Raw genomic sequence first — 13,063 nt, forward strand, 5'->3', positions numbered from 1 at the left:
TGCATCACGTTGTTTTCCTTCGCTGAGAGCGATCGCACGTTTGCTTCGTATATTTGGTCACTTCTTCGTTTTGGTAAGAACACATCACTTCATCACTTGAAAACCTATATATAACCCATGCACCATTTGCTACGCATGTGGTTTCATTTCGAATAAACGCTTCATGAATGTTCAGATATTACGTTGTTAAACCTAATTACTAGTTGTGATTCGAATAACCTATATTTTTGTCATTGATGACTCTGTTGTTATCAAGTCAACACACTTTTTTTGAAACCACCTGGTTTCAAGTTACATGTTTGCTATCATGCCAAGATTTCCTTGTTGATATGTACGTTTATTGATTGGTTACGTTGAAACTAGGTTCAACTGCTTGAACTTATCCAGTTCACATGTTTAATTTGAGACACCATATGATGTATTGAGAGCATCATATTCTAATACTTTGGCACAGATTCTTTTGTTTCGAGTCATAGTAGACTTGTTTGGTCTATGACTCCACTAAATCGTTGATAGATTTCGGCACCTTACAGTGATACTTTCTCAGAATTGAAGCTTGCGCTTATCTGACTACTCACTTCGTACACGGATTTAATTGATTATTTGACAACCTGCCCCAAATCCGTTTTCTTTATCACAATTAAATCACTCTCAACACACCTGCGTGCTGAGTCAAAGGTACATAAATTCATTTCATATCATGGTGTACCTCATAACGATTCTTTCGTTATCAATCAAACGCCTTGCAGTACTTAGTTTCATCTTCCGGCTTGTTTCGGTACACCTTCATCTGGTCTCAAACTCGGTGAATTTGTTCAGTCACCGCTATTATGGAATTATGTCGTTGCGATACCTTGTGGTGTCATTACAAACTTGTAGCTTGTGCTAATCATGGTCAACCGTTTCATGCAAAAATACATAAACTTTTGATGACTTGTCATTTAAACATTCCTGATGCAACTACAAATCAAAACAAGGGTACACCAGATTCGTTTGTATTCACTCAGCGTATTCTCGCATTTCAAAATGTTCAACACGCTGAACCTTACCACTCGTCTACTCAGGAGTTGACAGATCATTATACTATTTCAGTTAAGTTGATGATTATTGAATTCATATAGAGGGTGCTATGTTTCGTGAAAAACTCGCTTGGATACTGCGATCGATCGTTTGAGGATCTTATTAGTTGGAACTCCTCTCTTGTGGACCCCCTGCTAGCTGAATACATTAGGCTATACGTCAAGTACGTTTTGTACTTCTGACATCTACTGTTATGAGCACCCACCTTCTTAACCCTAGGGTACGGGTTGTTATATATTCTTGGAGTCACCAAGTGTGAGTAAGGTTTGATTCGGTTTAATAATTATCTACCTCGATGTTAATTATATGCATGCATGTGTGACGTAACCATAAGGAGTTAAGGTAGTACAAATTTCGGGGACGAAATTTCTTTAACGGGGGGAGAATGTGACAACCCTCACCAAACCAGGTATCCGTACGAATTAATTAGTATTTAATTACTGCTCAATTACTGTGCTCGCTTACAGTGGTAAATAAACTTCTACATGATTTCTGAAATATGCATAACCATGCCTCATACTCTATTTGCTGTTACTCTATTATTTACATACAGAACTTTAGTGACAACCTTGATGCACAAAGGCACAGTAGCACAATGAACGGATAACCCATTTAACACGCTGATATAGCCAGCACCAGGCGGACACTGCCTCTAAGGCCTGTATGAGCCAGAGATAGTTTACTACACCTGTAGAAAGTGTAGGGAAGTGAGGATTGTAGAACTGCGTCACTAGGTGATAATTACAGTGACCGGATGTGCCTAAAACGTACTTTAAGTACAAAATTCAGCACTTTAAATAAAAATTCAGCATTAAGCTAACTAATAAAGTGCCAAAACATGAGGAAAATATTACTAGACACTTTCCAAAGTGTCGGGAATAAATTGTGTCACTAAAAAATAATAATAACGACACTCTAAAGCCTGTTTAAGCACTTTAACGGATCACTATCCAACCGAACAAACGGACTTTATCCGGAACATAAAAATATTGTCATTAACATTGTTTTTCCTTTTCTGAGCCAGTTAAGGTCCCCGAATACCCTAACACCCGTCACAACGCACTACATGCTAGTAACCGGATTAACCTCCTAATTAACTAACTATATCCTAACTATATAGTTGAAATCTAACCAAAGACCCCCCCCCCTAACCGAATTCGTCCCCAAGGGGACACACCCTTGTCCTTTCATGATTATTATAATCCTAAATGTCTAATATCTTGGTGATATAGTAACCTTTGGGTAAATTGTGAAGGAATTGTCTATAAGTATAAGCTCAAGTCCACTAATCACTTCACCAACACACATCAAAACCACACTACTCTATCCCTCTCTTTGAGTTCGGCCGAGATCAACAAGCATCCCACCATCACCTTTCGATTTCCATCTTTCCATTCCAAGCATCTACAAGGGTTAAGGATCGCGTATAAGGAACCTCGGTGCACTCGGATTGCGAAGGACCTCGCTACATTGCTTTTATCCACTTGTTTTTCGACTAGTTTCTTCCCTAGCCTCGAGCTAGTAGTAAGTGACTCTAAACGCCTTCTTGATCTATTCTAAAGTGGTTAAAATGAACCTTGTCGGTTAAAAATCATGAACATGCAAGATGACATACTAAAAGTTTACTAAAATGTTAAACATGTTGGATAAAAGCATTAGATTTGTGTAAAACTTGTAAGACTTGTTTTGTTGTGATTATTTGGGGTTGATCTATACTAGTAGTAGCTCGGATCGTCATCTAACCCGGCTAAGTCATGTCCATGAAACATGACCTAGAGTATGTTTAAGTGTAAAAGGGGTTAAATGATGAACACTACTACACATTAAGCATGAACTTGTGTAAAGACTATATTTCTTATGAAATAGACTTGCAAACTAGTAGATCTACGGATCTACAAGTGGTATTTTCAAAGGTCCAAGCGTCAAAGAAATCATGTTTTCTAAAACCGGGTTTTACATGAACAAGAGTGATTTTTGTAAACACACAAGTGTGTAGACACTTGTGTAACACAAAGTTTTGACAAAAGAACTATTTTCGTAAATGTTGACAAGAAGTTGTAAAAAGGTAACTTCTTTAAAAACGAGACTTTCAAGAAACCGGATTGATTTATACAAAGACCCACTAAAAATAATGGGAAAGTTACTACATATTTTGGATAAACCACAAGTTCATGTATTTTTGCGATTTATACCTATTTTGACTAGTTTGATGGTTTGAATATTGTTTACTGTTGATTGAGAAAATTGTTGATTTGAATTTTAAAAGAAAATGATACGCTTGAAAGCGTGGCCACCTCCAGTTACAGGGGAAACTCTGGCGAAATTTTTCCAAAAACCTAACACTTGGAAATATTTTCACCATAAGTGTTATAAATATATTTCTAACTTGTTTTCAAAAATGTAAATTTCGCCACGATTTTATTTACAACATTTCTAAGTGTCAGAGGTGGGATTTTCACAAAATAAAACTTGATAAATATATATTTGATTTATATATGTTTTTCATAACAACACTTGTGAGATTTTTATGATTATTTTGTGAACTACGTAAATATTACTTTTAAGGTAAAAATAATATTACCGAATGTTAACGATTCCAAAATAATTCGAACGCCTTCACCATAAATAATTAAGTTACAACGGTATTATTAATACCACCCGATCTTTAAACGTAACTTACGCATTTTCGGAAAGATACTAATGAACGCGTATTTTGACAAGGATATTATTTTGGAAAAATTATGTGAAATAAAATATAATATTTTTGGGAAAAATATTTATATTTTGGAGTTAGAATTAAAATATATTTTAAGTGAGACTTAATAATATATTCCGAAGATACAGAAACACGCATGTATTAAAACCCCCATCCTTGGGAAGGAAAATGTTTACCAAATAATTACTAAGTGTAAACACGAAATAGTTGTCTAACTATTTCCCAAAAACTTAAACCTTAAGCTAAGGCACGGCCGTCCGTCTAATAAAAGTTAGTACGTGTAGGTCGTCGCACAGCAGATTGATCAGGAGATTTACTTGATAGAGACGCACCACTGTGAGTTCATGTCCCCCTTTTCTCTTAACTGTTTTCAGTTTTCTAAACTGCGGGGGTGAAATACATGTTACTATGATTACGAGTACTTTTTACATGGTATGGTTAGCGTAAGGAGGGTTATTATTTAGATCATGTGAGTGGGTAGGCGCAACTTGAGGCCATTAATCCTCATTGTAGGACCGAGGGACAGTAGCGGTAGATCTATCTGGGTGTAGCGAGCCCAGCCCCAGGCCCAGCGTAACGGACCTTGGGGTGACTTTGTACCCAACGCAAAATATGCTAGGTTTGAGTCTTCCTACTTGCACTTCACACATATCAATGGCCTTGCAAACCATTGGTGATCTCTTTTTCCTTATTTGCTACATACCAGGATTTTATACTTACAAAGGTTTTACTTACTCATTACACATGAACTTGCTCAACAATTTTTGTTGATTTTTCCAACTTACATGTATTTCAGGTAATTAAGGATCTGGCATGGTATGCCACGTTTTCCCGCTGCATAAGAGTTATGAGGTCATCCAAGTTTAGGGGATGTGGCTTTTTCCTGGACGAGTCACAGTCCTTAAACTGTGTTTATTTCATGTTGGTGTTTGTATCTTTCAAACAATGTTTTATGTTATCAGGTTGTAGTTTCCGTTGCATGAGTCAACGCCTTAAGACAATGTTATGTTACTTTTGTTTTAAAACTTAAATCAATGGATGATCTGCATGGTTTATTTTCATATAGCTTTGTTATGATTAAGCTATGGTATTAAGAAGTCACACCAAATTAACCACGCTTCCGCAAAGCCAGGGTGTGACAAGGTTCAGATCCAATCAATCCGTATATGCAAAACTGTATAGGAAAATGAGCAGTGGTGGAGATACAAAACAGATTTCCGGTAACAAACCTTGATGGATCTTCCACCGGATGAGAGATCTGACGGCCGACAAGATTCGTCATACCCGTCGCTGCTTGAACCGCCACCGCCCATCCAGGAAAGATGTGTGGTGGGACTACGACGGTGTTCTTTCCTGGAGGTGGTTGGAGAAATAGATTTCGATCGGTTTTTCCGATGGCCCCAACGAGGTGGAAGAGTCATTGTGATTGCAGTCAATCGTCTTTACCATTATCATCCACCACCGTCTCCACCATTGAACCTGTGATAGAGAGAGAGAGAATAGAGAGAGACAAAGGGGTGTTCCTGACTTCCTGTGATTGAGAGGGAGAGAAGAGAGAGAGAGCGACGGAGGTGTGTTTAGAGAGAGAGAGAGTGCAAAGTTTATATATTATATAAATTTTCTATATCATGATCATTTTGCCTTTGAGGAAAATGACAAAATAGCATGATTTAGTTTGAGAAATATGAGCTGATTTCATTTTTGAACCAAGGGCATGTTTGGGTAAGCTTATTGAAACAACTTATTGACTTCTTGGAAAAGTCAGGATTTTGTGACTTATTGACTTATTGGCTTTTCCCCCTCACATATACCCTCTTTGCCAAACACCATTTTAGAGCTTATGACTTTTCAAAAAGCCAATAAGTCAATAAGTTATTTCAAAAAGCTTACCCAAACATGCCCCAAAATAACAATAAAACTGAAACCACACATAGACCCAAATGTAAAAGATTTAAGTTTATGAATAAAATGACAAGACCAGAGTTTACTCTAATTGAAATTGCCGTTAAAAAGTGAATAACGGAATTTTTAAAATCAAATATTAAAAGATTTTGTATTTTATCAAAGAAACGACAATTTGTGGGCATGAGGAGGACACGACAGCACAGAAGCTATTCTGATCATTTGATCTCCGATCATTATCCATGAAATACCAAGGTAAGGTGTGTACATGTGGCATGCTCGCTTGCTTCACCTCATTCTTCATATCCACCACCGTAAAATGCAACCCTACGCTGCCGCAACATCGCCGTATTCCTCCGTCTCCCGCATCGCTTTTCTCTCTCACTTACTCGCCACCGATGTTTCTGCTCTCAAAACACCACCACTGCTAAGATGTAACTCCACTAATAACAATTTACTCATTTGTCGAAGCTCCTTAACCCCACCTAACCCCCCACCACCACCTAAAGTTTCCGATACCTCTAAAAGTCAACTTATTCAACTCATCGATGACGATCAAGACGTCGTTCGACAAGCTCGGGTGTGCTTTCTTTCTCTCTTTACTTCGATTTGTTAATTGTTTTATTGAGAAACTTGTATCTTTAAATGATTCATCAATGATCATAAGCGATCTTTCAAATACTACTCATTACAATTGCAATTTGAATAGGTAGAAGAATAGGAAACTAACGGAATTGATTGGTTGTTGTTTATGAAGAAATGTATGAACATGAGGAAGTAATTGTTAGGACTGAGTAAAAAACACACATAAATAATCTGCATTAACACGAGGTTTTACGTGGTTCGGTCTAAGTTGACCTACGTCCACGGCAGGCCGTTCGAACGTTTTTGGAGGCCTTTACGCGAACTACAAAGTCGGGGCCCTATTAAATTGGTGTAAAGGAAATCGGCAATTGAGAATTGAGACATTGACCATAGCGATGATTTTTCCTAATTTCGCCCAATCCATAATCAGTTTCACATTGGTTATTCAAAACACGTCCCAAGTAGTGAGGGTTGGTGTGTTGCGGCGCTGCTTTTGGATTCTGGAATGAAGCGTCCATGGACAGTGTGGACTCCTGGAGTAAAATCCTAAATTCTGGGCCTAGAAATGTTGTTTAAATGGGACAAAAACAAGTCTAATATATGAAAAGAAAAAAGAATGGAGGTCCTTGTTTTTGGGTGGCCCTAAGCCTTAGCCTAGCCCTAGGTTGTCTTCTAAACCGGGGCCAATTGATTAATTAACCATCCATTGTGTCTTCTAAACTGTGGCCAAATGATTAATTAACCCTCCATTGATTTGTATGTAATTGAAGTTTGTTGTTTGTGGAAAGAAGTAGAGATCTGCTGATTGGAAGGCAGCAAGGGCTCATATGGAGAATGGGATTGTGTATCAAGGCAGAGTTGAAGGATGCAATGGAGGTGGTCTACTTATTAGGTTTTATTCTCTTGTGGGCTTTCTTCCATATCCTCAGTTGAGCCCATCACATTCATGCAAAGGTAATTAACTTTTACTCATAATTTACTCTAAATCTCTAATTATGGTGCTAAACTGCTAATCCACACAACATGGAACCGAATATACCGTTCCTCAAGGAAATCTGTTTGTTTCCACCTATGTTGCTAGGATTTTTGCATGGTTGTTGATTGTGTTTCTAGGAGCTTATGGTTCTTAAATACTGAGTCAACCTCTACTTATTAAAAAAAAAAAAAAAAAAATTTATATGGAAAGATCATTTTCAATTTCAACCGCTTGCAGTGACAACCGGATTAGTAGAATTAAACACATATTAATATCTAGATATCAAACTTTGGTTTCTGGATGTAAGTTTAGACTGATGATAGCAACCTGAAAATGTAATGGGTAGTTTTGAATATATGAGTTAACTGATTATGACTCTAAATATGATTTTTCTGGTTATTTAAGACCCTGTTCTCATGGCTTTTGACTCGTTTTATTCTATAGTGATGAAATAGTCCACCTTCCATATCTTAGGCATCTCCTTAATAGTACTCATCACTTTAATGAGGCTGACATTTGGATTAAAAAAATCAAGAGTTAATTACTGTTTTCGTCCCTGTGGTTTGTCAAAAATCACTATTTCAGTCCACTAGTTTAAAAAGTGCGATTTCAGTCCCTGTGGTATCATTTTCGTAACTATTTCAGTCCACCTCGTAACCATTTCAGTCCCTGTACTAATAGAATAAATGGATTGAAATGCATTGGCGGAGCCAGAAATGTTTTCTTATGGTGTCATTTTTTATAGATACCCGGGTTTATAGTAACCCGGAGTCGAACCTTTTGGATCGGTTCGGATCTCGTCGGGTTAAATCACATAATAAAAGCAAATATCACAGTAAAAGTACATTGTCATTTAATAAAAACACATAATAAAATTACAAAGTCATTTGAAATATATAAAAAGATGCATTAATATAGTTGCTCTGTACGCGTTTTCATGTTTTGAAAACGATTCATAAATTTTTCAATGGCAACTTACAAAAAAAACCTATTTTTTATTACAACAAACAAGTGCACGCATCATTCAAATGATCATCAAACTTCCTGTTAGGTTAAACAATTGAAACAAAACCAATTAGACATGGGGCTATACTGCTTACTAGATTAGAAAAAATAAAAATTAAGCATGGACCTTTAATGATTTAAAATATATTAATTAAATTCAAGTAACTGGGCTTAATTTTTGAAATATAAATTTGTTTATTATGTAATTCTTTTAGAAGAAACCAAAACAATGGTGTCGTTTGTAAAAAGGCAATGGTGTCGCTCGAATTTTTCCTATTATACGTTGTATTTGCTACACAAAATTTAATGGTGTCGGACGACACCTTTGTTCAAAGGGTGGCTCCGCCACTGTTGAAATGGTTACGAAAGTGAAACCACAGGGACTGAAATGGTTACGAAAGTGAAACCACAGGGACTGAAATCGCAATTTTTAAACTAATGGACTGAAATAGTGATTTTTGACAAACCACAGGGACGAAAACAGTAATTAACTCTCTCAAATTCCGCAATGTGGGACCCACTCATTAAACGAGTCAAAGTTGATAAGTTAATGGAAATTTACTTTGATAGCTAGCTTACTAATAAGCTTGCTTTGTAGTTACTAACAAGTAACAACACTTCATATTAAATCATGTAGAACCGGACAAAACCATTCAAGAGATCGCAAAAGCTCTAACTGGTTCTCTCATTTCCGTGAAGGTACTAAACTGGTTTTTCTTTTTAAACTCTAGATTCTTATATGCAAAGGAAAACAATAATTGATCAAAGTACTGACATGGTTTGTTGTTAATTATGAATGGTTAGGTGATTCACGCGGAAGAGGAGAAACGGAAACTGATATTCTCCGAAAAAGAAGCCGTGTGGTCAAAGTATTCGAATTCTGTTAAAATAGGCAATGTTTATAAAGCAAAAGTTGGGTCGGTTGAAGACTATGGTGCCTTTGCTCACTTGCAACACTCAGATGGTAAAGAGTTTGGACTCATAAGTTTATATGCTGTGTCGTCAACGTTTGTAGTTTATACTTTATATTGATGCACCGGGAACCCGTTGCAGGTTTGTATCATCTTACTGGACTTGTACACGTGTCCGAGGTGTCGTGGGATTTAGTTCAAGATGTGAGAGATATCTTGAACGAGGGGGATGATGTGAAGGTCAAAGTCATTGGTGTTGACAGGTGAAAATTGTTATGAAACCCTTTATGAATGGTCTCTTTTGTAAAATTTCATTGTCATCATGATTAATGCATGAGTTTTTGATATAAACTCATAATTAGGGGTCAATCATGTTAGGTTGCGGGTTGAATTGTTCAAACTTAACACGACCCATATTTTTATTCTCGTCATGAACATCAAACTTTACCCGCACACGCTCAAAATCGTGAAACCCCAACTGATGCGGGTCCAAGTGTGGAGGAGCGGGCCATCTTGTATTTGGAGGCCCAAGATCGTGTGACAAAAGGGGCTTCACTAAAATGGCTCTAACTTGGGCTACGGGGGTCCGTTTTGGGCGTGCGACCAAGCGAAACGATCGTGAGAACGAGCTCCATCTTGCTGCAAACGCCTACGGCGGTTTGGGTCATCGTCCGGGCCAAAAAGCGCTTATTTCTATTAGTTATTTGTCTTTTTATGTTTTTTTCAGTGTTTTGGGCATTTTGTTTTTGGGCTTGTGTTTGGCCCATGGTCTTTTTGTGGCCCATTTCGAATTTCTGTCATTATTTATATGTTTCTCTTGTAAGTTGGAAGATCAGACTTGAATTTCAAAATTACTCAATTTTCACTTCAAATTCTGTACCCTTTGGGTTGAAATTTGGGGGTTGGGGAAGATTTACACGGGTATTCGCAGAATCAACGTGTTTTGCTCTTCGTTATCGTAACACACGCTACATCACCAACACGACCATCTAATCCATTATTATCTTAATGTGTCAAAAGGGTTGGTGGGAATAATCAAGTTGTAAACGTGTTAATTGGGTTGGTGGGTCGAATTGTTTGGTTAAAGGGTTAAACGGGTCAACCTGAACACAACTTGTTTATTAAACGGGTTAGATCTGACAACCCAAAACCTGATTATTGTTTACGCGTGTCACATTAGTCACCCCTACTCATAATATGCAGGAACAAGTCACGAATTACGTTGTCAATAAAGCAACTCGAGGAAGATCCACTATTGGAAACGTTGGAGAAAGTTATTCCTCAGGTACAACTAATGGTTTTCATCTCTTTTGTTTTCTTCATATTTCAACACCATGCATGTTTCGACTGATAATTATAGCGTGTTGTATACAGGACGGTTCAGCTGGCTCTACTTCAGACAGCACCGCTGATTATGTTATTGAGCCACTTCCAGGGCTCGAAACGATAGTTGAGGAGCTACAACGAGAAGATGGGTATACTGAGATTAATGATTATTTAACAAAGTCTTATAAACTTGGAACAATTTATGGTTTTTGACTTGTCGGTTTACTAAACCAGCATAATTGACATAAAGATAACCCGTCAAGGATTTGAGAAACGAGTGGTCTCACAAGATTTACAACTTTGGTTGTCGAATGTAAGTTGCTTGTGTCACTATCTTTGGCTTTTGAAAGCACAATCGATATATCTCTTAATCTTTCAATGTTTACAGGCACCACCGAATGAAAATCAGTTCACTCTACTTGCTCGAGCCGGAAGACAGGTAATTTGGACTGAAATTGAGCCAGGTCGATTGGTCGAACCAGGTTCATGACTTGAACCAGTTCGTCTCCATTTGATAGTCAAAAACCTTGAGCAAGACAAGACTCGAGCTCAATTTGATAGGATAGGCTAGCCAAACCCGAGCTCAAACTCAATTCGGATGGTTTGAGCTTGAACCCGAGTAGGCGGAAAATATTCATCAAACCCTTCTTTTTATATATGAAAACTCATTTAAAACACGTTGCTCATAAATATTTTTTTATAAAATGTTTTTGAACTGTATTTGTTCTAATAATATATACCAATGATTGACCATTCAGTATATACAAACTAGTGGGTTACCACCCGCGCTCCGCAGCGGGTTTGAAATGTAGATTAAAATAAGCAAATGCGGGAGTTAAAGTTGTTTGATCTTGTAGTTAGGAATAATGGATTTTGATAATCCCAACTATTGTCCGTTGACCGGCAACGGTCCCAACTTCAAAAATTCCCACTGACAGTCCTATCATTTCACATATTGGCCTTCAATGGACCTGGACTAACAGAACCCTAACGCCGTTACTCTTTGGTCGCCGGAAAAAGGTTTTTAAAGGTCCGATCTATGGTTACAAAGAGGTTTGGGACCAAAATGTTGAGTTTTCTGACCAAAAAGTTGAGTTTTCCTGCCAAAAAAAAGTTTTCCGGCGAAAAAAGAATTTTCCGGCAACCTCAATAATTGGGGCTTTTACTAGAAAAAAGGTTCCTAAAGGTCCGTAATAAGGTTACAAAGAGGTTTGGGACGAAAAGGTTGAGTTTTCCGGCCAAAAAAGTTTTACCGGAGACTAACGGCATTAGGGTTCTGTTAGTCAGGGTCCATTGGAGACCAATATGTTAATAGATGGGACCGCCAGTGGAAATTTTTGAAGTTAGGAACGTTGCCGGCCAACGGGCAATAGTTGGGATTATTAAAATCCATTATTGCTTTTAGTTAAGGGGCTAAACATGTCTTTATTAAAGTTGAGGGGCTAAACATGTCATTATTAAAGTTGAGGCGCTAAACATGTCATTATTAAAGTTTAGGGGCTTAAGTTGTTTATTATTAAAGTTGAGAGGCTAAAGTTGTTTTAGTTAAGGGGCTAGGGGATGGTTCAAATGAAAACCACTTTTACTGTGAAAACTCGAAAACTAACTAAAAAAAGCCTAAAAAACACACAAATTTTTTTTTTTTCAATTTTTTTTATAAAAATCGCTAGTTTTTATATATAAAAAAAAACTTTTTTTCAAAAAAAAAAAAAAAAAAAATTTGTGTAGTGCACATGTGTAATAATACACATGTGTAGTACACATACATATGTGACACATGTGCACTACACAAAAAAAAATTTTTTTTTTTTTTTTTTGAAAATTTTTTTTATATTAAAAAACCTGCGAAATTTTGATTGCAAAAAAAAAAAATTAAAAAAAAAAATTTTGTATGTTTTTTTGGCTTTTTTTAATTAGTTTTCGAGTTTTCACAATAACTAGTGGTTTTCATTTGAACCTTCCCCTAAGGGGCTAAACTGTCATTATTAAAGTTGAGGGGCTAAGCATGTCATTAAAGTTGAGGGGCTGAAGTTTTTTATTATTAAAGTTGAGGGGCAAAAGTTGTTGGATGTACTTAAGGGACTAACACCTCTGCCTATTGCTTTTAACATTGATACATAAGGTAGTTATGTATACAAGTGCATTTGCGGTTCTCAACTTAGGGTTCTGTATCGAACTCACTCTATATAACACACACATATACTATGGCTACAATTTTTTAAAACTAATATTTTCACTAGAACTAGATGAGATAGAAGTATACATGCAGTGTTGCAAATAACATGGCTAAAAATGTGATTCAGGTACAGGAAATACAACTGGTAACTTCACTGAATCAAGACGGGATAAAAAGTGCGTTACAGAGAGTGCTGGAGCGCGTTCCGTGAGTTGATATTCACTTCCAGTTCTCGATATATGTGAATTATTACACTTGCCTACTTATTGTACAGAAATCACATTAAACCTGTAACTATTCTTTTACTGATGTATGTATGTATGTATTAATCTGGCTGGATCCATACAGTAGTCACCATCTTTATTCTAAAACAAACAACCTTATAA

At 36.9% G+C, this 13,063-nt stretch overlaps 1 protein-coding gene across 2 annotated transcripts; it reads left to right on the forward strand.

Moving 5' to 3' along the window:
- The first annotated feature begins 5,888 nt into the window (after positions 1-5,888).
- On the forward strand, positions 5,889-13,026 carry LOC110890620 (30S ribosomal protein S1). Of its 2 annotated transcripts, none has more exons than XM_022138230.2 (10): positions 5,889-6,278; positions 7,078-7,237; positions 8,902-8,963; positions 9,069-9,228; positions 9,318-9,438; positions 10,379-10,460; positions 10,550-10,650; positions 10,736-10,814; positions 10,890-10,940; positions 12,805-13,026. In XM_022138230.2, exons 1-10 carry the CDS (start codon positions 5,967-5,969, stop codon positions 12,886-12,888), a joined length of 1,212 nt encoding a protein of 403 aa, XP_021993922.1. In that variant the 5' UTR covers positions 5,889-5,966; the 3' UTR covers positions 12,889-13,026. The 2 variants fall into 2 exon arrangements, with proteins under 2 accessions (XP_021993922.1, XP_035831377.1); XM_035975484.1 differs by having other exon boundaries at positions 5,899-6,278; positions 7,075-7,237.
- The last annotated feature ends 37 nt before the right edge of the window (positions 13,027-13,063 follow it).

This window comes from Helianthus annuus, chromosome 7, assembly GCF_002127325.2.
Source record: "Helianthus annuus cultivar XRQ/B chromosome 7, HanXRQr2.0-SUNRISE, whole genome shotgun sequence".
NCBI classification, from domain to species: domain Eukaryota; kingdom Viridiplantae; phylum Streptophyta; class Magnoliopsida; order Asterales; family Asteraceae; genus Helianthus; species Helianthus annuus.